At 38.4% G+C, this 27,790-nt stretch overlaps 1 protein-coding gene and 1 long non-coding RNA gene across 5 annotated transcripts in view; one reads left to right on the top strand and one right to left on the bottom strand.

The window, feature by feature from the left end:
- LOC127449150 (uncharacterized) overlaps nt 1-27,790 on the bottom strand; it is a 230,751-nt gene that overhangs the window by 70,801 nt on the left and 132,160 nt on the right. The gene's annotated exons all lie outside the window — the stretch shown is intronic.
- Nucleotides 1-27,790, top strand: part of lrrk1 (leucine-rich repeat kinase 1) — a 238,663-nt gene that overhangs the window by 105,503 nt on the left and 105,370 nt on the right. For all 4 annotated transcript variants that reach the window (XM_051711490.1, XM_051711481.1, XM_051711498.1 and 1 more), the window contains one exon: nt 20,366-20,535. In XM_051711490.1, coding sequence (XP_051567450.1) covers nt 20,366-20,535 — 170 coding nt within the window. The remainder of the gene's footprint in view (nt 1-20,365; nt 20,536-27,790) is intronic.

Here is a 27,790-nt window from a genome sequence, read left to right as displayed (position 1 = left end):
CATGCACTTGAAGAAACACCTTATTATATTATTAAGAACAAATGACAGAAAAGCTGTCTATGTATAACGCGCTGATTCGGAGGCGTGCAGTCTCTTGGAACACGCGCATGTAAAGGGTTCTCACTCTTTCTTTGTTTCTGTCTTCTGATTTTTTTTGTTTTGTTTTTTGTTGGAAGAACAGTATCGTCTATGAGTGCTGCAAATGACCTCAGACATCTCAGCTCAGGAGGTGCTTTGAGTTCAGTTCGCTTTATTTCCACAGAGCAGTTCATTGTGACAACAACTTTGTAGCCTATATATCTGTGATTAAAACATAAAATAATACAAAAACACATTCACCTCAAACCATGATTTATATTTCAGTGATTATTATCATCATTATAATTATTATTTTTACATTTATAATTGTTTTTATTTCTTCATTTGTGTAAGTCATTTTCCACCTGCATGTTTAGATGGATATTCGCCTGATGGTAAATGGAAAGGTGTGTGTGTGTGTATGTATGTATGTGTTTTATATATATATACACCATAATCCCCCCTCCACAAAACTTCACAGTTGGCACAATGCAGTCAGACAAGTACCGTTCTCCTGGCAACCGCCAAACCCAGACTCGTCCATCAGATTGCCAGATGGAGAAGCGTGATTCGTCGCGTCTCCACTGCTCTAGAGTCCAGTGGCGGCGTGCTTTACACCACTGCATCCGACACTTTGCATTGCACTTGGTGATGTATGGCTTGGATGCAGCTGCTCGGCCATGGAAACCCATTCCATGAAGCTCTCTACACACTGTTCTTGAGCTAATCTGAAGGCCACATGAACTTTGGAGGTCTGTAGCGATTGACTCTGCAGAAAGTTGGCGAACTATGCGCCTCAGCATCCGCTGACCCCGCTCTGTCATTTTACGTGGCCTACCACTTCGTGGCTGAGTTGCTGTCATTCCCAATCGCTTCCACTTTGTTATAAATCCACTGACAGTTGACTGTGGAATATTTAGTAGCGAGGAAATTTCACGACTGGACTTGTTGCACAGGTGGCATCCTATCACAGTACCATGCTGGAATTCACTGAGCTCCTGAGAGCGGCCCATTCTTTCACAAATGTTTGTAGAAGCAGTCTGCATGCCTAGGTGCTTCATTTTATACACCTGTGGCCATGGAAGTGATTGGAACACCTGAATTCAGTTATTTGGATGGGTGAGCGAATACTTTTGGCAATATAGTGTGTATATATATATATATATATATATATATATATATATATATATATATATATATATTTTATCACATTATTTTATTTGCTTTTTCATTTTGTTTGGAGTGCAATTTGAATTTAGAAATGTATTTGATTTAAGTTTTTGGTTTTTTTAAATTAATTAAATTTTCAATGCAAAATCACTAAAGCAAGAATATTCACCGATCCCTCAGCCCGTGGGTTGCCGATGTAATTGGATATTGCGATATATGTTAGAGCCCGACCAATATGGGATTTTTGAGACCGATACCTATTTTAGAGAGGGAAAATTCACCGATTACCGATATGGTGGCCGATATATTTCATTTTTGAGCTGGAATGAAAACAGACCTTTTCTATGTGGATTTTTCACCGATTTTGCACCGATATGACTATGCAAAGGTATTCAGAAGGCTGCTTTCTTAAACAAATATTTTTATCAATATTATTATACATTGTCAACAAATTCTAGAAATTAACACTGAGAAAATAAAGAATAAATAAAAATACAATAAATAGCTTAATAAACATCAGTACTGTATGTTTAGTATAAGTCAATTGCTGACCATTTAAATAAAGAATAAATAAAATAAAATAAATAGCTAAATAAACATCAGTACTTTATGTTTAGTATCAGTCAAATGCTGACCATTAAAATAAATAATAAATAAAAATAAAACAAATAGTTAAATAAACATCAGTACTGTTTAGTATCAGTCAAATGCTGACCATTTAAATATAGAATAAATAAAAATAAAATAAATAGCTAAATAAACATCAGTACTACTGTTTAGTATCAGTCAAATGCTGACTATATTAATACTGCCGAGTCGAGATAAACAGCGGCAGCGGTGTTACACTGTATTCTGCTATACAAGTTCAGGGAAACTTCAACGGTGGAAAACCATACTTTTAAATGTTACGTTTTATAAATGCAATGACTGGAATTGTGCGGTTGAAGGGGGTACCAAACTGTGAATCCTAAACAAAGCAGTTTGGTGAATACATGTTTACACATTAGCTTCCACTCAGCTGACAACAATGAAAGTAGCTACGTGATTAGCTAGTTAGCTGTAAGCTTGTTGTCACGGAGAGTAAAAGACAGACATTGTTTATTTTACTTTCCAGCATTGTGTCTCACCAACTAGGTAATAACATAGCGTGAAATCAACACTTAACAGACACAATCCACCACTGCACCATTGTCTGCTGAGCTGCAAAAAGATGCTCTGATGTGTACCTTTCAATCTGATACATTACTGACTTTACTGACAAACTATAGCTGGCTAACAGCAAACAGACATGAGTGACATGGTTGTCAGGGACAAGGTTAACGTTATATTAGTTATATTGAAAAGGGAAAATGATGGGGTCATTGTTTATTAAGTTTCCAGTATGTATTTCACAAACTAATTAACAACTTACTGTGATGACACCGCTGAACTCCGCCCTGTCTGCAGAGCCACCGTCAGTTCAGCTCTGTAAACATTGGAGCCGGAGCGCACTCTGGTAGACAAATTACACTATGACACCAATTCTAAAGCATTGTTTTCTGCATTATATGTTCTGAAAAAAAGTTTTCATATCGGCACATATCGGTAAAATATACGCCGATACCGATATATCGGTGAAAGGTTAATATCGGCCGATAATATCGATATATTGGTCGGACACTAATATATATATATATATATATATATATATATATATATATATATATATATATATATATATATATATATGTATATACACAGTTGTGCTCAAAAGTTTGCATACCCTGGCAGAAATTGTGAAATTTTGGCATTGATTTTGAAAATATGACTGATCATGCAAAAAACTGTCTTTTATTTAAGGATAGTGATCATATGAAGCCATTTATTATCACATAGTTGTTTGGCTCCTTTTTAAATCATAATGGTAACAGAAATCACCCAAGTGGCCCTGATCAAAAGTTGACATACCCTTGAATGTTTGGCCTTGTTACAGACACACAAGGTGACACACACAGGTTTAAATGGCAATTAAAAGTTAATTTCCCACACCTGTGGCTTTTTAAATTGCAATTAGTGTCTGTGTAGGTTCTACTGGTTGTTTAGATCAGTGTTACTATCAGAAATAATTCATAATTATTTCTTTAGTTATTAATTAATATTTAAATTAAATAATAGAATCTAACTCATTAAAACCTCACACGGCGCACCATTAAATGTAGTGCGCCACGTTCAGGAGCGGGTTTGGTTATTAGCAATAATTAATCATCATCAAAGATAATGATTAATTATTAAAATCAATAGAACACTGATGAGAATCAATGTTAGCTTTTTTAATCCTTTAAAGAATATCGACCTTTGAAAAGAAACAAGGAAGGCTTAAATCTGATCACTGACATCCCCTGTCAGCATTTGACACAGGTGTATGCAAAACAAACCAAATCACTTCTCTTTGAAATATATCAAAGTTTATTTATGCAGTAATATCATTTAATAATCAATACAACGCAGTCAATAACCTTCCGACTTACAACTACAAACTAACAGTGACATGATTAGATATGGTAACCAAAATAATCCTATAACACATGAGAGGAAGGTGTGTGTGTGTGTGTGTGTGTGTGTGTGTGTGAGAGAGAGAGAGAATGTGTGTGTGTGTGTGTGTGTGTAAGGAGGAATGCGCACAAAATGGCGGACGTGACTCTCGTGGAGAGTACGTCACGCAAGATTTCCGGGCAGAGAATATGGCCGCGAATGTGGGCGGAGAGAAGCCGGTCAATGATGTCTGCCCGTTTACCGTGTGTCTCCGCTTGTACGATAACTTAGGGACAAAGCTGAGCTCTATCACGAAGTTATCTACTAGCCAAAAGTGTGTGCGAGAATGTTTATGAGGGGTCGTGTGTGTGTGTGTGTGTGTGTGTGTGTGTGTGTGTGTGGTTAGTACGAGAGAGAGAGAGAGAATAAAGTGGCGGCACCAAAGCCGGTTTCGCGATCATGGGAGAGAAAACAGCTGTTGGTTTATCACTCAGAGATGCGATGGACGGCTCGTAAACCGTCCCGCGGTCTTTGGTTCTTTAATGGATAAACTCAGTTTGCCGGTCTCACCCGCGATGGCGGAAATACACAACAGTCCAATGTGGTTGGACTACAACACAGCAGATCTCATTCATGATAACAGTACAGTACAGTAATACCTTGAGTATTATTAGCAGCAATGAGCAGACTCGGCGGTCCATAACTGTACAAGCAATAACCTCGATACACAAGAATAACACACTATAATATTCTATCTCTGCCCAGATGTAAACCTCTTACTTGAATCGTATGAGGACGCAGACGAATGTGTGTTCATCCATCCTTTAACTCAGACTCAGTTCCTCGAGGCTCGGGTGATGATGGGAGGCCATTTCCTCACTCTGTTGGCGGGTGGTATGGCTGCTAATTCTCGGCGGGCTTGCTGAGAATTCAGTGACGTTGACTTGATTGAAGAGGGAAGAGAAATCTTTTTTTTCTCTTCACTTCTGCAGGCAAACGGTTGAAGATGCGGATTGCTCAGCGATCTCCTTCGGATCCATTAGAGTGTTCGGTGGAACACAGAGTAATATCAACTCCAGCGAGATGGAGATTGTATGGCCACAAGTCGTACGTTACTTCCTTGTGCCACGAGGCTACACATGAGAGCAGCGATGAGCTGCATCTACACACGGCGAGCAAAGTTGCTGGAAGCAAATCTCGGAATGATCTCAGAGTTATTTCTAATCCTGATGACGTCATGGTTGAGGGCCGTTCTGTTGTGTGCATTATCCAATAGGAGTTGAGAGTTCGATCCTTTAGTGAGTAAGGCTTCATGGGATTTGTAGTCTGTTTTGGACTCCCTTTGTTTGATTTTGGTGCGGGTTTTTATCAGTAAGATTTATGACTGAGTGTGTGGGCCTCAGTCAGGTTTTACGACTGTGTTAGGCCTGCCTTTGTCTTCTATCTGAATACATGAGGTCCAACATCTGTGTATAAATAGTCAATGAGTTTTTTAGCTCTCACGTGGATGCACTGAGCAGGCTAGATACTGAGCCATGGGGAGCAGAAAAGAACTATCAAAAGACCTGTGTAACAAGGTAATGGAACTTTATAAAATGGAAAAGGATATAAAAATATATCCAAAGCCTTGAAAATGCCAGTCAGTACTGTTCAATCACTTATTAAGAAGTGGAAAATTCGGGGATCTCTTGATACCAAGCCAAGGTCAGGTAGACCAAGAAAGATTTCAGCCACAACTGCCAGCAGTATTGTTCAGGATACAAAGAAAAACCCACAGGTAACATCAGGAGAAATACAGGCTGCTCTGGAAAAAGGCGGTGTGGTTGTTTCAAGGAGCACAATATGACGTTACTTGAACAAAAATGAGCTGCATGGTCAAGTTGCCAGAAAGAAGCCAATGCCACAAAAAAGCCCGGTTACAATATGCCCGACAACACCTTGACACGCCTCACAGCTTCTGGCACACTGTAATTTGGAGTGACGAGACCAAAATAGAGCTTTATGGTCACAACCATAAGCGCTATGTTTGGACTGGGGTCAACAAGTATTGTGCTCCTTGAAACAACCACACCGTCTTTTTCCAGAGCAGCCTGTATTTCTCCTGAGGTTACCTGTGGGTTTTTCTTTGTATCCTGAACAATTCTTCTGGCAGTTGTGGCTGAAATCTTTCTTGGTCTACCTGACCTTGGCTTGGTATCAAGAGATTCCTGAATTTTCCACTTCTTAATAAGTGATTGAACAGTACTGACTGGCATTTTCAAGGCTTTGGATATCTTTTTATATCCTTTTCCATCTATATAAAGTTCCATTACCTTGTTACGCAGGTCTTTTGACAGTTCTTTTCTTTTCATGGCTCAGTATCTAGCCTGCTCAGTGCATCCATGTGAGAGCTCATTGACAAACTCATTGACTATTTATACACAGACACTAATTGCAATTTAAAAAGCCACAGGTGTGGGAAATTAACCTTTAATTGCCATTTAAACCTGTGTGTGTCACCTTGTGTGTCTGTAACAAGGCCAAACATTCAAGGGTATGTCAACTTTTGATCAGGGCCATTTGGGTGATTTCTGTTATCATTATGATATAAAAAGGAGCCAAATAACTATGTGATAATAAATGGCTTCATACGATCACTATCCTTAATAAAAGACTTTTGCATGATCAGTCATATTTTCATATATATCGTGAAGGAGGGAACAAAACGAATTTATTCACACACAGTGGATTTTCCTGGACAACGAAATACCTGACCGGTAGAGAATGCACAGATGAAGTAGGTTCTTTGCCAGAGAGATGTTTCCCTTCATAACTGTTGTAAAGCCATCTTTCAAAAAGTTGAACAACATGCATTTTAATTGCACTTATTTTTTCCAGTTTCATTTGAATTTTTAGTTAAAATAAATAAAAAATAAAGTTCAAAGTTTGAAATCAAGGTGTCTTTCTTTATTGTGTAGGCTTAACCCTAACCCTGCTTAACGAAAATTACTCCATAGTACCACCTAGCATCCAACAAGCGGTAATACTGGTGTTCGTTGTTTTTCTGTGGAGTTTTTTCTGCGACCAAGCGACCAATGAAAACTTGGTCGACCAAGACTCTTCTCATCGACTAATGTTTGGTCGACTATCAGGGGGCAGCCCTAATGATGAGTGACATAAGCCTGCGATTTCATAACAAATCTGACCTGACAGCTCACAATACAAATTATTTTTGTAGGCTTACCATAGTGAATTGGGTTAAGGTAAGGACATTATTTTGAACACTGTTTTTTTTTTTTTTTAATTATTTAATCAATAATGGCATTTTGTTCGTTTTTAACCAAAAAATCTTCTGTAGTGCAGCTTTAAAGTTTACTAAAGAATTTAACATTAATGCTTAACAGATTGTAAATTCAAATACTTATAAATGTTATTAAGCTTTCATTGATGTGTGGCTTTGCACTTTTTTACATTTACACATGTTTTTACAAATGTTATATAATGATTAACAGATCATTTGTTAATGTACATTTAATACCTACAAATGTCATTATACTTTTTCATAAATTATTCATAAATGATGCAATTTTTTTACATTTACAAATGTTTGTGTTATTATTCATATTTTTCACCACTTTGCAAACTTTTCATGTTTACAAATTATTCAATATTGTCCAGCTAATTAGTAACCGAGGTCTGTAAAAGCAACACATTTGCTGTTTGTTTGTAGATGTATGTAAGCCTGCTTTTACTATTTACACATAGTTACAGCTTATTTATTAATTATTTGTTCATATGTTTGCAGTGCCCAATCTAAAGTTGAAACTGTTCATCCATTGTAAATGTTTATAAAGGTATAAAGGTTTGTTTATAAAGGTTTACAAATAATAATTTAGTATGTTTATGGACATTGGACTTTAAGCTACTCTAACAAAGTTTGTATAATGGGTGGTTTGTTATATTTAGTTGAATGCATGGTACAGACATTGGTAACACATAACAATAATAACAAGACTTACTTTGGGAAGAAAACTTTGAGTTTATTGGCTCAATAACACATTTACAGTATACTGTATGATTTCTAAAAACGTTTGTAAATGTAAAAAAAAAAAAAGAAAAAAAAAGAGCATGAGCTCATTTATGAATCATTTACGAACATTTTAATGACATTTGTAAGCATTCAAATTTACATTAACACATGATCTGTTAATCTTTATATAACATTTGTTAAAACTGTTTGTATATAGATGTTAAAAAGTTCAAAGCTGTGTATAGGAATGAAAGTTTAATAACATTTGTAAGTATCTGAATTTACATAATTTACATTATCTCATAATTCTTATTATTTGAATATACATTAATGATCTATTAAACATTACATAATGTTTGTTAATGATTTAATAATGAAAGCTATAATAAAGTGTTACCCTAAAGTTAAAAAATATGATCTTTTATCTTTTTTATTTGTATACATTCTGAAAGGTGGATTCAAACTTATGCACTCAACTGTATATAATGTGTTCTACTGATCATCTTGAAGGACGTATATTTAGTAATGCAAACCTTTCACACGTGCCTCAGTACACTCTGTACCAATGCTACTTGGATTTAAAGGAGCAGAATCAAAGTGGGTTATGGTTGGGTTATAGCAAAAAATATAAACAAAGATTTCAGTGGGCTGCCTTTTTTTTTTTTTTTTTTTTTTGGCTTGAGAGGATATTTTCTGTGTGGTGGTTGTGGTATATCACATAAGTAAAGCAGATTATGAAATCTGAAGTTAAAATGAAAAGCAGAATCACAGTGTTCTGCACTCAAACTCTGCTCTTCAAGCAATGTTAGTCTCAAATCTCTTTGAAAATGTTTCTCTGCAGGTAAAGGATAAATGAAGAAACAATGATGGGAAGAAACCAGCCATCCTTTTTTATATTAGGAGTTGAAAAAGCTTAATAATAAAATAACTGTCATGATCAGTTCAGGCAACAATACTTTGTAAAAGTCAACATGAAATGACATCCATAACAATTTGACTTGCTTATTTCATGTATTTCAGGATATTCAATGAGGAAAAATGTAGAGTGGGACTTTGTTTAATGACATGCACAATAAGATCAGAAAATGCATTTAATAAAGTAAAAAGTGTCCATTTTGATTTCATGTTGACTTAAAGGAATAGTTCACCCAAAAATGAAAATTTGCTGATAATTTACTCACCCTCAGGCCATCCAAGATGCATCTGAGTTTCTTTCTTCATCAAAACAGAATTTAAGACTTTTAGGATTTAATTTCAGGCCTCCTCCTCTAAACAGTGCAAGTGAATGTACTCCATTTTTTGACGGTCCAAAATGCATATTTAGGGTGCATCTAAATCCACATGACTCGACAAATGAAGTTCTTCTGAACCCAAACGATTGATTATTTTGAGAAACAAAACAATACTTATATACTTTTTAACTACAAATGTTCGCTTCCATACATCTCTGTGACTTACGCTCATGAGAGGGATGACATAAGCTCGTTGGTAAGGTCACGCATCACGTAGAGGAGGAGTCAGGAAGCACGTCATTGTTTACAAGAGAAACTTGTGCCGTTCACAAACCAAAACCGTCCGAAACAATTTCAAAACAATATATATATATTAAAAAAAAACATTTCCAAATAATAATAAATAATAAAAAAAAAAAAACAACGTAAACAATGACTAGCTTCATGACTCCTCCACGTGACGCGTGACCTTACCAACGAGCTTACGTCATCCTCTCTTGAGCGCACGTCACAGAGATGTACGGAAGCGAACATTTGTAGTTAAAAAGTATATAAGTATTGTTTTGTTTCTCAAAATAATCAATCGTTTGCGTTCAGAAGAGCTTTTTGTCGACTGGAGTCGTGTGGATTATTTTGATTCACCATAAAAATATGCATTTTAGACTGTCAAAAAATGGAGGACATTCACTTGCTTTGTTTAGAGGAGGAGGCCTGAAATGAAATCCTAAAAGTCTTAAATTCTGTTTTGATGAAGAAAGAAACTCAGATACATCTTGGATGGCTTGAGGGTGAGTAAATTATCAGCAAATTTTCATTTTTGGGTGAACTATTCCTTTAAGTGACACAAGCATGTAACAAAATATAGTTACATTGTGACACAGTGGTTCTGTCAAACTCAAGTGAGCTGCCTATCTAGACACCATTTTTAGCCATATGTGCTCTCCTGACACAAAGGCTGTGCCAAAGAGTAATCGGCAAATTGTGGCAAAAAGTCTAAGGCAGCACAAAATGTATCCTTTGCGGATGAGGCAATCCAGAATGCATTGCTACAAACGCTTTGAAAATCATTATCCAAGTTAGCGGACAAAGTTGAGAGAAAAGGTGGATTATTTGTATTATCTTTGCTATGACAGGTCCAAACTTTTCATGTTATTGTTTCACTAATGATGTCTTTTAGAGTAAAGACCAACAATAAATATTTAAAAACTGTCTAACTTTATGAAATGATATTGAATGTCTCATTTTTATTCATTATAGTTTACAATTTACACAAGTCATGTGTAAGCCACTTTAGTCGAGATGAGGAGCTGCTTTTATGGTGTGTGTGAGTGACTTAGAAGTCAGCTGCCTGTGTTGACCATTAGACATTGAGGCAGCTCACTCAGGTTTGGAACAGAGCCATTGTAATACAAGTAGAGCTCTTTCCTTATTCCCCTAAACTAAACAGCTATTCTAAGGTGGGATGAACTACATATTGTCTTGCCTTTACTGAATAAAAAAATAGCACTGCAAGATAAATTAACAGAAGGATATTTTATATAAAGAATGAAAATTATTGCAAAAGGAAATCCACTGTACATAAGTAACAAAGTGACGATCATCGCAAAAAGGCAACAAAAAACATACATTAAGACAATAAAGAACGGTCTTTGTAGTCGTGCAGTCCATTATTCATCCAAAAGTAAATTATAGCATTTGATGATGAGAGAAGTTAAATGAAGGCAACAGCCTAATCAGTTGTAAATTGTAGCAATAACTGGAGTGTTGTCCCAAATTAAATAATCCACTAGTTCATACAAAAATAACTCTTGGTCTCCTAGCTGTTTCCAACCCCTTAGCAAATGTTCTTTGCAGGTATGATAGCTCAAACACCAAGAGAAGTTGCAGAAGGCATGGGAATTTCTTTTTCATTTGAAAATTAAACAGAAGTTTCTCAACAAGGACAATCATTAGGATCAAAGTAAGCAGAGTGAAAACCCTGCTGCTATTCCCACATGCTGATCTGTCTTATTCTTCCCCTTAGGCCACTATTTATGTGCTACTTTGGGCACTCTAGCGCCCCCTAGCAGTGTGGAAGACAATACAATACATCACACAGTCAAGTGTTTGTTACACAAATTACTTAGGAATTACTAATAAGGTTGCGTCAAATTGCTTTACTCACAAATCATGAGCTTTATATTTTTTGAAGAGAGCATTTATAACAGGCCTAATGTGAGTTACAGTTCTAATAAGGCCAATAGCATGTATGCTTGCTTTTAAGGATTTATCATTCAAAGTTTTTACAGCAGTTTTTGCTCATTTAATAAACTTAAATAAACTAACAATTGCCATATGAGGTGAGGTAACATATAGAAGAGGAAAGTGGTTGGGAGGAGTTATTTCTGTTGACCCACTCTGTCCTAATCTTGGGGTTTCTGGAGAGGGATTGAGTGGGGGAGTGAAACCAGGCCAAGCTAGGCACTGGGGGGCAGCTGATGCAGTCTCGCGGCTCACCTCTCATGTTGCTCTCTTAATTAATCTTAGTTTACTGATAGGCACTGGACAGGTGGTAGGCAGAGATTGATAGCTTGTGTTTTTTCTAACAGAGAAGAGGCCTTGGATGTAGGGTAGGTCTGCTCATGGGGGGGTGTATTGAACCCCGTTTGTATGGTATGTCTCGAGAAAGGAGGAGCGTCTTGATGGGAAAGTAAGAACGAAAGGCAATCGAAAGGTTCCGGTGTTCAGCTGCAGGGATGGCAGGGAGACATCCCTGACCGCCACCTCACCCCCAAGAGATGTTTTGAGATTAATTGGGTGAAACATCCATGATAGGTGACTCCTGGCTGATGACCCCATAGCTGAACAGCTGAAGGTACCGGCAGAGGTGTGGCAGGTAGTGATGCCCAGAAGGTTTAGACATCTACCTGTGCATCTGAGTAATATTCTGGGAGACCAGTGAATATTGTGAATAGGGCAGTTGGAGTAAAGGGAAGACTGGATGACTATCAGGAAAGACTGACGGACTACAAGAAAGTCTGCACAGTGGTGGGCAGGCTAGTTACCTTACCCACAGGTCGTCATACAGGGGACACCCTAACTAACTACGAGCACTATACAAGAAAAACAGCCCGGTGGTCCTCCGAGATGGTGGATGGAAGATGGACCAATTAGGACAGACTCTACGGACATGACTGGAATGGCCATGGATAATGAGGTAAAGGATCCTTAGCAAATGCAGCTGCGAGTGGACGAGGGTAACGACTTACAATGGGCTGCGGATTCATCAAACAAGATGAAATGTAGCGGGAACAGCCAGACACAACCTTGCATTGCAGCAGCAGGTCAGACAAGAAGGATACAGAGCCCGGTTGAGCACCACAGTGCTACTTAATCCACCGTTGTGGAGGGTCACTAAGAAGACCAGTACCACCAGCAGGACAAGTCATGCCCATGCATGAGTGGATGAAATTCATCAAAGACCCTTTTAATTTTCCCGAAATCTTCTCGAAGGGAAGAGAAGTGGAAAGCTGGTGAAAGCGACGCAAGATCTAGAAGATCACATGAAAGAAAAACTAGGGGATCCCCATAAAGATAGCCCACTAGTCTCAGTGCTGCATATGTCCCACAGCCAGCAGAGCCAGTAGTGGGATTTGATGCAGCTCCACCCAAGTTGAGTGAGATCAGGCAAGTGGTAGAAAAAGCCAGGGCAACTTCAGCCCCGGGCCTGAACCAGATACTTTATAGGTTGTGTAAGTGGTGCCCAACAGTTCTTAACAGTTCTTCTGTTATGGAGACTACTGAGAGTTGCATGGAAGAAGCAGTGCATACCCTTGGAATGGCGAAGGGCAGTGACCACCTTTATACCCAAAGAAAAGGAATCCACCAACATAAGTTTTCCTGGATGTGTAAGGCGTGCGTCAGTAATATGGGAGCAGTTCCAGTCTGCCAAGAGAGACAAGAAAGACCTCCATGTAGTCTGGCTCGACCTGGCAAATGCCTATGGATTGGTTCCACACAAGCTCGTCAGTTATGCACTGGAGTTTTTCCATGTACAAGAGTGTATTAAAATCTTGGTAGATAGTTACTATGGGGACCTGAAAATATGTCATGAAACACAGGAGTACATAACTGGATGGCAGCAACTGGAAAAAGGGATTGCGATGGGATTTTCAATCTCACCCATCCTGTTCACAGCTGCATTCAAAATCATTCTAATTAGTGCCAGACAGATGGCCCGAGGAATCTGTGCACAATCTGGGGTGAGATTGCCTGCACTGCGCAGCTGTATGGATGATGTCACAAGTATCCTCCAGACTGCTGCATGTACAAACAGACTCTTAAAAAGGCTGGAAGAGCTTTTGGCATGGACCAGGATAAACATCAAGCCAGCAAAGTCTCGAAGCCTTTCTATTCTTAAGGGGATTAGAAGCGACCAGATATCATTTGAGGTTGATAGTGAAAGAATACTGTTGCTGGCAGAACAGCCCATTCGAAGTTTAGGGAGAGAATACACAGCAGATCTGTCAGATAAACACATGGCAGGGTTGTTTCTGAAGCAGCTGAAAGAAGGCTTGTATAAGATAGACAGTTGTCATCTCCCAGGCAAATACAAGGTGTGGTGTTACCAATTTTCATTGTATAATCACCTGATGTGGCCGCTAATGATGTGTGAGGTCACTGCAGCTGCAGTGGCAAGGATGGACGGCAAGGCCAAACATTACATCAGGAAGGGGCTGGGCTTGCTGCGTTGTCCTCCAGTCATAGCATTGTTTGGAAGAAATGCCCTACAATTGCCATTAAAGTCCATCACCCTGGGTTACAAGCAGGAGAACACCAGGCTGTTCTTAGAACTAAGGGAATCAACAAACCAGTCAGTGAGGGCTTGTCAAGCCCAGGTCCAACAAGGCCACACCTGAAAGGCAGAGGTTGTAAACAGGGCGGTTTCAAGACTGAAGCAACAAGAGATTGTTGGAAGAACCCAATCAGGAAGAGCAGGCCTTAGATGGGGGATGGCCCCCAAACTATGGTTAGCAGCCTCTCAAAAACAAAAGAAAGCAATGGTAGTGACTGAAGTAACTAAGATGGAAGAGGAAGGGAATATGATTCGAGCAGTGAGCCAGTAGCAACAAGGAAGATACCCCAGGTCAGGCTAAGTTTTCTAATAAGATCCACATATGACACTCTTCCAAGCCCTGGAAATTGTCTTTCTGGTGTGGTAAAGAGGAGAGTTATCCCCTCTGCAAGGCCCCAAGAGCAAATCTGCAGCACACATTGGTGGGGTGCTTGACTGCCTTGGCACAAGGACGGTACAGGTGGTGGCATTATCAGGTTCTGCAAAAGCTGGTAGAGATCCTTGAGGTGTGTAGAATAAAGGCTAACAAAGGCCATTGTGCTCCTCAGAGGAGGTACATTGAGTTTGTAAAAAAGGGAGGTGCCGCACAAGGCACGGCACGGAGGGAGGAATGGTCAATCCTGGCGCATGGAAGTGATTAGTCTATGGTGGTTGACCTTGGCTAGCACCAAAAATTTCCTTCTGAGATCACCATTACCTCCTTGAGGCCTGACATACTGTAGTGTTATGGTCGGCATCAGCTAAGAAAGTCATAATGATTGAACTTACTTTCCCATGGGAACACGGACTGGAGGAAGCCTATGAGAGGAAGAAGCTAAAATATGCTGATATGGCCGCCGAGTGCAGGGAAAATGAATGGAAGGCTGCCACTTACCCTGTGGAGGTCAGGTTTCGAGGGTTTATTGGACCATCAATGCAGCACGTGTTGAAAAACATTGGTATCTTTGGATCAGCATTGAAGAAGTCTTTGTAGGAAATGGCAGAAGAAGCAGAAAAAGGGAGCTTCTGGTTATGGTTAAGAAGGAAGGATGAAAAGTGGGGTGTACAGAAGTGAGGAAGTAGGGATATGGAACAATTACGATATGAGGTGAGGTAGCATGTAGAAGAGGAAAGGGGTGGGGATAAATTATTTCCGCTGACCCACTCTCCTTATCTGGGGTTTTCTGGAGAGGGATTGAGTGGGGGAGTGAAACCAGGCCAAGCTAGGCACTGGAGGGCAACTGACACAGTCTTGCGGCTCGCCTCTCACGTCGCTCACCTACTTAATCTGTCGGAGGATTAGTTTACAGTTAGGCACTGGACGGGTGGTAGGCAGAGATTGATAGCTTGTGTTTTTTTCTAAAAGAGAAGAGGCCTTGGACATTGGGTAGGTTTGATAAAGTGGAGGGGGGATGTATTAAACCCTGTTGTATGGTATGTCTCAATGAGAGAGGAGGCATGTCTTGATGGGACAGCAAGAACGAAAGGCAATCAAAAGGATCCGCTGTCCAGCTGCAGGGGTGGCAGGGAGACATCCCTAACCGCCGCCCCACCACCAGGAAATGTTCTAGGATTTATGGGGTGAAACATCCATGATAGGTGGCTCCTGGCTGATGACCCCATAGCTGGACAACTGAAGGCACTGGCGGAGGTGCAGCAGGCAGTAATGATCAGCAGGTTTAGACATCTACCTTTGCATCTAAGTACCTATATTTTTCCTCACAATAGCGAAAGACCGATATATCAGTCAGGCCGATTAATTTGCTGATATTGGCCATTTTGCGATAATCACATAGGGAGATAACCGTGTTCGCTTGGCAGATTATCAGATGTGTTAACTTTTCCTTCTGTCAGTTTTAAAATCTACCAATAGAATTGCCTTTCTGTTTTAAAGGTTTTTTCTATTCAAGTTTATGCAAATTTGAGTGAATATTGCATAAAATATGTGTTTGTTCACTTTAGAAATGTTGTGTACATCTGATTTGCTGTTGTTTAATTATATCATTTTTATCAGCATTTATATCAGCCATCCTGTTCTCTAGACATTGTTTTCATTGTGACATTGCATTGGCCATTTAAAAACCCATATCGGTCAACCACAGCCTCACAGTACTGTTATTGTATCTTAGCCCAGATATATAGAATTGTACCGCCAAGTCCCTGCTGATTTCCACCCATAACAACAACCAAATCAGCAATTCTGCATGGTATTCTGGCACTTTTCTGATTGACATTGAAAACTGTAGGTGGTGTGGTGTTGCGATAACTTGGGAACAATATGTTTACATGACACAATATATTCCTCTGACGGACAGGCTTGATGTCTTATAAACAGGGCTTGAGTTGAGGAGGGATGCGAGGCGATGCCATCCCCCTTGTTAAAAGAAATGGCAAAAAAAAAAAAAAAAAAATCCCCCTTTTTACCATCATGCCCACTTACTATACCCTTTAGATCAGTTGTGTCATTTATTAGAACTTATCATGCAAGTAAACTATTTTAAGTATTTACATAATAATGACGCCAATTAGACAGCTGATTTAGGTTTAGACATGTTTGGGGTTGCCAGATATCGAGAGATGCAGTCCCCAATCAGATATTTACACTGGCCATTGTTATACTTTATTTTCCAGTCTGGCTACCATGAGTGCACAAGCTCTCTCTCTACTGCGAAAATGTGCTGATGTTTTCTGTTGGAGTTTAGCAACGGGTTAACGTGTCCCACCCAGTGTTCAAGTGAAACTTATGCCACTGAAGGTAATGCAAGTTTTCTTCAGTTTCTTCAGTTTCACAAACCCTATATATATGTATTTAAAAATATATATATTTTTAAATACATAAAAATATATATATGTATTTAAAAAAAAAAAATGAGAACGGAAGGTAAACTACATGTTCTATCAGGCAAAACAATATTTTATGCCAACAAAGGTTATAAGGATCATTTTGTAATGGCATGGTTTGCGAAAGTCCCTGTCATGTGACCTGTGAGGTATGCATGAATGAATAAATTCTTCTTGTAATGTCTATATTTGGCATGACAAATTATAACAGTGGCCTCCCTGTTCTGGAACTTAAACGATATGAAAGTATTAGAGCACTTTAGCACTTCAGAATGCATAATTTAGTGCAAAATGAACATGAATGACAATTATTTCTGAAGAATTGTTAAGTAAACAAATTGAGAATTCATCAATAATTCTCTAAATGTGCACATTTTTGGACTAAACATTCTAGTGGATGTTATTCACTGAAGCCTGGAAGAGAGAAATCAATGGGAATTTACAATATTGAATAGGTATGTGCGTCTTTAGGTTTTGTTTTATTTTCTTAACTGTAATATGCCATATGTTGACATAGATTGAGAAATTTCTATAGGAAAAATGTGCCAAAATAACAAAACCAGCACCTTTATAATTATATTGGTTTTCACGATTATATAAAAATTGAATGTAATAACATGCATTACATTAAATGCACCACCCCCTTTTTTTACAAATTGACCACTGCTTATAAATGATTCTTTTCTTTTAATATTTATGCTGCATAAGGAAGTTCTGTAGAACAAGCACATTAAAAGCATGTGTACGAGCAGACAGCTTTGAGATGATTCAAAGTATTTCAAAGCTCATTTCAGATTAAATTACATAGAAATTAAACAAGTATATCCGCACACTATTTTACTATTCCCTTTTATTAATTTAAAAACAACAGCAACGTTTTGAAAATTGCCTTTGGCGAGTAAGAAAACAGAATTATTCACCAGTTTGCTGGTGACTTTGTTAGCAACTACATGATTTACATTAAACAGTGAGAACCATATTCTGACCCTCGTTAAACAAAGTGATGTGCGCAAATCAAACTGTCTGTTAAAAGAAACATTTGCTGCGACTCTTCAAATATCTTTTATCTCAGTGGAACATTAATCATCAGATGTTTATATACAGTATGATGCCTAAAGGTTTTTTCCTTCAGAACTCCTTGAGATACATGTGGAATATTCCTAACATTAAGACACCAAAGAATATATGAGAAACAGTATGATGACGACATATGAAACCTGCGAAAAATGAATAGCCTGTGTTGTGTCACTTATATACAAGGGGAAAAAACAACTAAATAATTCTGCTGTCATGGAAACAAAAATACATTTTAATTAAAATAATGCAAAATATATTTTCATGGCTAGTAAGAAATACTTCATGTTTTTTAAATAAATATTTGTATAATCAATAAATTCTAATAAATATTATAATTTGTTGTGCAATGACCAACTCTAATTATTTAGGGGGTCCTAAAATATCCTAAAATACTTATGGGCCCAGGCCCAATATTTGATACTACACCCCTGATTGTCATTGGCAAACAAATGCTGCCAGAGAAACAAATGCTTCTCATTAGTTAAGACATTAGTCAACCCCAGTCTTAATGACTGTGGTTCTAAATACAATTATTATTTAATTATTTATTTTTATACACAATTTACAACCATATTTAATCAAACTACACAATGATGAGTAAGACTTTATAGATATTACAGTTTCATTTTCTGTTAAATGCATGATTTTCTGTAAAGCTGCTTTGAAACGAAGTTGTGGATGTGTACACTCAGAGAGAGATTAGTGAACTAATCCAAATATCATAAAATGAAAAAATAACAATAAATCGCTCACAACAATAAAATGCTCACTCTTTTTAGGCAGGAGATGGAAAACGCTAACATCATGAAATAAAATGTACATTTCCTAAAATAATTGGCATATATTAGCTCAGACTGGAGCTATCAAAACGGTCACTTATTTTAAATGAATTTGAGTAGTACTTCCACCCTGTCTTTCACCCTGTAATGACACATTCAAATATCATTCATTACCATACATATTAGATGATTTAGCTATGTGTACATACAGTGCATTAAGAAAGTATTCAGACCCCTTCATTTTTTCACATTTTGTTATGTTGCAGCCTTATGCTAAAATGCTTTAAATTATTTATTTTTTCACATCAATCTGCACTCCATACCCCATAATGACAAAGCAAAAACCAGATTTTTCACAACTTTGCAAATTTATTAAAAAGAAATGACTGAAATATCATATTGACATATGTATTCAGACCCTTAACTCAGTATTTAGTTGAAGCACCTTTGGCAGTGATTACAGCCTCAAGTCTTTTTGGGTATGATGCGACAAGCTTTGCACACCTGAATTTGGGGATTTTCTGCCATTCTTCTCTGCAGATCCTCTCAAGCTCTGTCAGGTTGGATGGGACCATCAGTGGACAGCCATTTTCAGGTCTCTCCAGAGATGTTTGATTCGGTTCAAGTCCAGGCTCTGGCTGGGCCATTCATGGACATTCACAGAGTTGTCCCAAAGCCACTCTTGCATTGTCTTGGCTGTGTGCTTAGGGTCATTGTCCTGTTGGAAGAGGAACCTTCGGCCCAGTCTGAGGTCCTGAGCGCTCTGGACCAGGTTTTCATTAAGGATATCTCTGTATTTTGCTGCGTTCAGCTTTCCTTCAACCCTGACCAGTCCCCGCCACTGAAAAACACCCCAACAGCATGATGCTACCACCACCATGCTTCACCGGTGGGATGGTATTGCGCAGGTGGTGAGAGGTGCCTGGTTTCCTCCAGACATGATGCTTGGAATTGAGGCCAAAATGTTCAATCTTCGTTTCATCAGACCAGAGAATCTTGTTTCACAGTTTGAGAGTCCTTTAGGTGCATTTTTGCAAATTCCAAGTGGGCTTTCATGTGTCTTGCACTGAGGAAAGGCTTCCGTCTGGCCACTCTGCCATAAAGCCCAGATCGGTGGAGTGTTGCAGTGATGGTTGTCCTTCTGCAAGTTTCTCCTATCTCCACACATGATCTCTGGACCTAAACCAGAGTGACCATCGGGTTCTTAGTCACCTCTCTTACCAAGGCCCTTCTCCCCCGACTGCTCAGTTTGGCCAGGCGGCCAGCTCTAGAAAGAGTCCTGGTTGTTCCAAACTTCCTCCTTTTAAGAATTATGGATGCCACTATGCTCTTGGGAACCTTCAATGCAGCCAAAAAATGTTTGTAGCCTTCCCCAGATCTGTTCCTCGACATAATCCTGTCTCTGAGCTCTGCAGGCAGTTCCTTTGACATCATGGCTTGGTTTTTGTTCTGATATGCATTTTCAGCTGTGAGACCTTATATAGACAGTTGTGTGCCTTTCCAAATCATGTCCAATCAATTTAATTTGCCATAGGTGGACTCCAGTCAAAGTGTAGAAACATTTCAGAGATGATCAAAGATAAATTCCAAGTGTCATAGTAAAGGGTCATAGAAAGGTGAATTCTTATGTCAATGTGATATTTCAGCCTTTTCTTTTTAATATATTTGCCAAGTTATCAAAAATCTGGTTTTTGCTTTGTCATTATGGGGTATGGAGTATAGATTGATGTGGAAAAAAATAATTTAAAGTATTTTAGCATAAGGCTGCAACATAACAAAATGTGAAAAAATTAAGAGGTCTGAATACTTTCTGAATGCACTGTATGTGCTCTGAACAACTGTATGTGTGTTTCAGGTTGTTCCTGCTGAAGAGTGATCTGGAATTGAATGAACAAAAAGCAGATATTCTGGGCCAGGGAGGTAGTGGCACCATCATCTACAGAGCCAAATACAGAGGCTGTCCGGTGGCGATTAAACGCTTCCACTTCAAGAAATGCAGACAGCAGTCTCTCAACAGTAGCACAGGTACTTCAACATCCTGCACTTCCTTAGAAAGGAACCATTATTATTATTATTATTATTATTAGACGACTGCCCGGTTCAGCTTACTTGCTGTGCTGATTGGATGTCCATTCAATCTTCTCAATGAGTGATTCTAACAACAGCAGTAATTTGCTGGTGAAAGTAAGCCATGTGTTCCAGCAGTCTCCAGTGTTGAGGAACAAACTTGCATCATTTTAATCAAGACTTTCATAAACAACTCACAGTGGGTTCTGTGACAGATAAAATTTCCCGTTAACAGTGAACTGCTAATCCTTACAGTATTTCTCTCGTAGATGTGTCTCTTTATTTTTCTATAGCTCTGTTCTGAGACCTAGTGAGCTGCCTTGCTGTCTGCTCATAAGGCATCATCTGTTATGAAATTGACCTCATAAGTGATTTGGAACGCTTTATGTAAGCAGAAGCAATACATCATGCAGTGTATCATGTCAGGGATTTTTAAAATTGATTTCCAGACCTGGAAAAGCCAAAATTAATAAAATCAGTAAAAATAGTGTACATTTCAATATGAATGTAATTTTTTTACATCTACAATCTATAAAAAAGGACTGCTTGAAATTGCTCTATAAATTCCTAAAAATCCTTATCCAATAATCACGAACAACTGGAGAAGTCATGGAAATTCATTGGTCAAAAGATGTGGGAACCTTGCAAATAGATGGCACATGGATTTGTTAGCTTTGATGGGCCTTATGATGAACCTAATTTACATCTACATACTAGTTGAATAGTTGACGGTTCCATTCCCGTGGTTGACAACTTTGAAGGATTAACTTATAAATGTGTTATTTATAATAATTTATATATTTTTTTATTAACTCCTAAACAAACATTATAATATGCTTAACATATTACTGTACATTAGCTGATGTACATTCATGTATGAAAATGTATGAATCAGAGTTCTATGACTATTTAAATGAATATTAACTGTTAATATTAAATAATGTAATCTAATGTTTGATAATGATATTAATAAGTTATTATTAATACGTTATCAGAGTCTGAAATTTGCGGGGCTATCGCACAATTTTAATAATTCCTGCAAGTTCCATGTTCATAGCGTGGGAAATTTCTGCACACTTTTATTCACTTTACAGTGCAGCTGTGAATTATTAAACCAATAGATACAGATGAACAAATCAAATCAATAAACATGTTTTTGTATCAAACTGTAACTCCAGAAGATGCACGAATAAATCTGATTTATCTCCCTCTCTCTCACGTGCAGCTGTCAGCAAGCGTTGAGTGCTTGTTGAGTTTAGTGTGAGCGTGCGAAGTGAGAGAGCACTTTCTCGGATAGTTCATGAACTTAAGATGTTACATATGTATAAACTTTCCTAAACCTGTTAATTTGACATGCAAATGGCAATATACTGCGTCTCCGTTAGCGAGCAACGCTATAAAACTATTGCTCCTGTTAATAATTAAAGGTGCGGTATGTAACAATTTTCATGTAATATTATTTTTGCCAATGTGTGAACGGCTTGTAACGCAACTTAAAAAATTAGCCCTTCCCGGACTTCCTAGGTTGCCTATTAAAGCCTTCCTAGGTTGCCACTGATTTTCATGCGATGGGAGCAGGTCGATTTTGCCAGGAAAATCCAAAGGATGTGACATTTATGCACGCTCCCAAGAGCCTTGCCTCAGTGCTTCTTTTCCGCTATTCAACAGCGACAACAAACTGCAACGCTAGGTAACGTTATCTTAGAGAACTTTCTGCAGAGTCAATTACTACAGACCTCCAAAGTTCATGTGGCCTTCAGATTTGCTCAAGAACAGTGCGTAGAGAGCTTCATGGAATGGGTTTCCATGGCCGAGCAGCTGCATCCAAACCATACATCACCAAGTGCAATGCAAAGCGTCGGATGCAGTGGTGTAAAGCATGCCGCCACTGGACTCTAGAGCAGTGGAGACGCGTTCTCTGGAGTGACGAATCACGCTTCTCCATCTGGCAATCTGATGGACGAGTCTGGGTTTGGCGGTTGCCAGGAGAATGGTACTTGTCTGACTGCATTGTGCCAACTGTGAAGTTTGGTGGAGGGGGGATTATGGTGTGGGGTTGTTTTTCAGGAGCTGGGCTTGGCCCCTTAGTTCCAGTGAAAGGAACTCTGAATGCTTCAGCATACCAAGAGATTTTGGACAATTCCATGCTCCCAATTTTGTGGGAACAGTTTGGGGATGGCCCCTTCCTGTTCCAACATGACTGCGCACCAGTGCACAAAGCAAGGTCCATAAAGACATGGATGAGCGAGTTTGGTGTGGAAGAACTTGACTGGCCTGCACAGAGTCCTGACCTCAACCCGATAGAGCACCTTTGGGATGAATTAGAGCGAAGACTGCGAGCCAGGCCTTCTCGTCCAACATCGGTGTCTGACCTCACAAATGCGCTTCTGGAAGAATGGTCAAAAATTCCCATAAACACACTCCTAAACCCTTGTGGAAAGCCTTCCCAGAAGAGTTGAAGCTGTTATAGCTGCAAAGGGTGGGCCGACGTCATATTAAACCCTATGGATTAAGAATGGGATGTCACTTAAATTCATATGTGTCTAAAGGCAGATGAGCGAATACTTTTGGCAATATAGTGTATAGTGCCATAAGGATTGATCTGTGTAATTTTAGCTAATTTGATCTTGTCTGCTAACGCTGACGAATTGCAAGCTACCTTGATTCGTAACTTTCAAATAATTTCAACGATCTTCTCTTTATACTAAAAGTCAGGTATACAGGATAAATTTAAGCAAATATGCTGGTTTCTTGATCGTAGTACAACATGACATACAAAACATACAATAGTGCAACATAATAGTGCAGTGCAACTGCATATAGTTGGTATAGTTGGCATATGGTATAGTTCGGTAGTGTGTAGCTGTATGTGTGTATCAGTATGTTAGCTGATAAGTAGTTTTAGTTTAGTCTCAAAGTTTGTAGTAAAACAATCATAACTGTGTAATTTTAATTATGCTACCTCATCTGTCAGCATGATGCTGGTGAATCACGTTTAGTCTCTTTGTAAGTTACGTCATTGTTTTGGCCGATGCTCGCTCGCGTCCCTATGGAGTGTGTGCACGAGCACAAGCAACAGGTAGCTGGCTGTAGTTCACTTAACAGCCACAGGTGTCATTAATAACAAGGGTTTCTGAATCTTACATACTGCACCTTTAACAAAGTTGTTAACATTGCAGGCGTGATGTTGGAGCAATCTATATTTTGACGCCATATCTATAGTTTTGATATCCTTTCATAATGCAGCACATTTGACAAGAAAGGCAGAAATAGCAAAAATGCTTTGTGTACCAACTGCATGGTGAAGAGAGACACTTAAACACCTGTTACATCTCTCATCTCCATCTCGCTATCCAGGGTTGGAAATTAACGGGGCTCTGGACAAAAATGCCCCCAAAATTCAAAATATGGGAGCAAAAAATGCCCCCGCAAAGAGTTCTTGTTGTTTTATTAATAACATCTGATAGCCTATAGGCCTACTTCCAAATACATATATTGCGATCTTCATTGGAATTTTCGCTGAACATAATTTGTTTCGTGTCGTCCGTTGTGCAGAGTCAGTGGCGGATACTCGTGTCATAAACGCACACAAACGGGCACTCAATTCTCATGCTCCGCAGCAGTTCGGTGTTGTGCTCACGTGCTCAATTACATGACCGTTCAGTCCTTTTGTTCAAAATATACTGTCCAAGTAAGTAACACTGTCACTCCCTGTGTTATAGCCTGCTTACCTGCCCATCGGTTCATCTCGCTGATGCATTTTTGTGTCTGAAAAGCCTCCTCAACAGCTAGAAGCCAACAGTGTGGGAGGGATGGAAGTTTTTTATTTATTAAGATAATCAGGTCTGACAGAACACAAAATATAATGTTACCAAATGCTACAATGTAGTTAATAATAATATAAACAAAAATAATATCTGGATAAATAGCCTTGATGTGAAAGAAAACATTATTAATGATACAATAATAATTTTACATTAACCACTTTTAGTGTATGAATAACAGCTCTGACTCTGACTAATGTTCATTAAGAAATGTTTATTTTTGCATTGTTTTATTCAATTGGCATGAAGTTTTTTTAAGCTCATTCCAAATTTGGAGAAATGCTGTCATTTCCTCTTATGTTGGTGCATTAGTTTTGTAAGCTATGTTAATTTAATAGGCAAAATGTTTGGAAATATGTGCATGAGAAAAAAAGTTTTGTTTCAGTAGCAATGCACATTATGCAATGTACAGATCATGCAATTTTGTAATTATTGAAAGATGCCATTTTTCAAATTTAATTAATTGTTTAAATTATAACATAAAAGGATGACAGGGTCATTTTATTAAAAATTTGCCCTTGTAAAGGTAAAAAATGCCCCTGGATATCAAATATTGCCCCTTAATGAAAAAGTTGATTTCTGACCCTGGTTCCATCTGACCTATACAGTAATTGAGAAAAGTAGCCCCCCGTGAGATTTAGGTGAGTTTGTTGTAAAATTTCAGATGTTTTAGTGTTACGAGTTTTATTCCCCCCCACCCAATTTATTTATAGAGCACATTTAAAATCAACAAGTGTATACCAAAGTGCTGTACATGGGCAATAAACAATTAATTAAGGGGAAATATAAAGAAGATTGACATTAAAAACAATACAATATACGTTCATACAAAAGCCAAAGAATATAGATACGTCTTCAGACGTGATTTAAAAATGTGAAATGTAGGAGCGGATCTAATGTCCAGAGGTATGTTATTCTATAGTCTAGGGCCGACTGCGGAGAAGGCACAATCCCTTTTAAACTTCAAGTGTGAGCGTGGTGTATGCAGAAGAAGTTTATCAGAGGATCTGAGAGTCCTGGAGGATTGTTGATTACTAAGGAGTTCTGAGAGATAAGATGGGGCTAGACCATTAATAGCTTTAAAAACAAATAACAAAATCTTAAAATGAATCCTATATTGGACTGGTAGCCAGTGAAGAGATGGTAGAACAGGTGAAATACTTTCCCTCTTCCTTGTTCCAGTCAGCAACGTAGCAGCTGCATTTTGGACTAACTGCAAGCGATACAGAGATGAATGACCAAGACCCATGTACAGTGCATTACAATAGTCAAGTCTGGATGAGATGAAGGCATGAATAACTATCTCCAAATCCTTAAATGAGAGCATTGGTTTTAATGTAGCAATCAACCTGAGCTGGAAAAAGCTGCCCTTCACCACAGCACTTATTTGTTTTTCAAAATTTAGAGCCGTTTCAAAGATCATTCCCAAGTTTTTAGCAAAGGGGTTAACATTTAATGACAAGGTCGCTAGATTGCTAGTGATGTCAGAGACAGCCACAACAATTTCAGTCTTGCTGTCATTTGGCTGGAGATTGTTTCTTGCTGTCCAGCATTTAATTTCTCAAAGCATTTAAAAATGTCGGAATATGAATCTTCAGAACTAAGTGGGAAATACAGCTGTGTATCATTGGCATAACAATGATATGAAATGTTATATTTCCTAAAAATTTAACCCAGGGGTAGAATATATAAATAAAATAAAATCGGGCCTAAAATGGAACCTTGAGTTACCCCACAAGTGAAATGTGCAGAAGGAAAGGAAGAATTCCCAATCCTAACACTCAGAGTTCTATCTGAAATGTAAGATGTTAACCAATCTAAGGCTGTGCCTTTAATACCAACTTCACACACACCTAAGACAGTCTAGGAGGATAGTATGATCAACTGTATCGAAAGCAGCACTAAGATCAAGCAACATTAAAATTGCAGGTCTACCAGTATCCAAAGTGAGCAGTAAATAATTTGTCACCTTGAGTAGTGCAGACTTTGTGCTGTGACAAGCTCTAAAATCAGACTGAAATTTATCTAAAATGTTGTTTTCAGATAGGATTGAAGAGAGTTGAGAAAAAACTATTTTCTCCAGGATTTTTGATAAAAATGGCAGTTTAGAAATGGGCCGGAAATTATTGAGGTTGGTAGGATCCAAGTTTGGCTTCTTAAGAAGTGGCTGGAGCACTGCTTGCTTAAAGCAGGATGGAACAATGCCATTATATAAGGAGCTATTCATAATAGTCAACACACTAGAACCAACAGTGTCCAGCACTTCTCTGAGGAGCTGAGCAGGAATAACATCAACAGAAGAGGTGGTAGGCTTTATCTGTTGGACTATATCTATCAACTCAGTGAGAGATATAGATTTAACCAATCAAACAAAACAGAACAAGTGACTGGTTCAGAGGGGTCATGACTACTAGTGGTAATGCAAGATCTTAAACATCAACCTTACCAGTAAAGAAATCTAAAAACGCTACACAAGTCTCAGGTGTAGCATCAAGACAAGAGGTGGCAGCGGGAGTGAGCACTGTATTTATCATGTTAAACAGATTTTTTGGATTATGAGGATTTTTAGAGATTATATCAGAAAGATATTTGTTTTTTGCATCTTTTACAGAGTGCTGGTATGCCAATAGACAATTCTTAAAGATTTCATAAGACACTTGCGGTCAGTCTTTTTTCCATTTACGCTCTGCTTTCCTACATTCCTGTCTGAGAGTGCGTGTGTTATTGTTTAACCAAGGATGGGTCCTTAGTTTAGGTTTTCTAGTTTTAAAAGGAGCAACAGAGTCTAAACTGCAAGTACAGGTATTGTTAAAAAGAGTGACCATCTCCTCTGTGCTTAGACTTGAATGAAGTAGCTTCATAGTGCACAATACAGGAGAAGCAGAGAAGGCCTCAGAGAAATGTCTGGCTGTAGAAGAGGATATAGAACGTGAATATGACCCAGAGAAATGTGATTTTGGAATCGGACATGGTAGTGCAACATTAAAAACAACAGGATTATGGATTATTATCAATATTGTAGATGGGAAGACCAAAAGATAAAACAAGATCAAGAGTGTGACCATGATCATGTGTAGAGCCAGTAACATGCTGTGTGAGATTAAATGAGTCATTAAATTGAACAAACTCCTTAACCAGAGGTTTGAAAGTGCAGCAAACATGAATATTAAAATCACCAAGAATGATAAGTTTGTCCGTAGTAGGCACAATGCTAGATAAAAAATCAGCAAATTCCTGAATGAAGTCCTTATTATATTTAGGAGGCCTGTAAATGAGAGCACAGAATACTGGACTGTACAGCTGAGCCTTTAGTAACTGTATTTCAAAACTATTGTAATGTTCTGAGGGCAATAATCGACACTTAAAACAATTTTTAAAAACTGAAGCCA

Source organism: Myxocyprinus asiaticus, chromosome 1, assembly GCF_019703515.2.
Source record: "Myxocyprinus asiaticus isolate MX2 ecotype Aquarium Trade chromosome 1, UBuf_Myxa_2, whole genome shotgun sequence".
Lineage (NCBI taxonomy): Eukaryota > Metazoa > Chordata > Actinopteri > Cypriniformes > Catostomidae > Myxocyprinus > Myxocyprinus asiaticus.
This window is presented reverse-complemented; position numbering and strand designations above follow the sequence as displayed.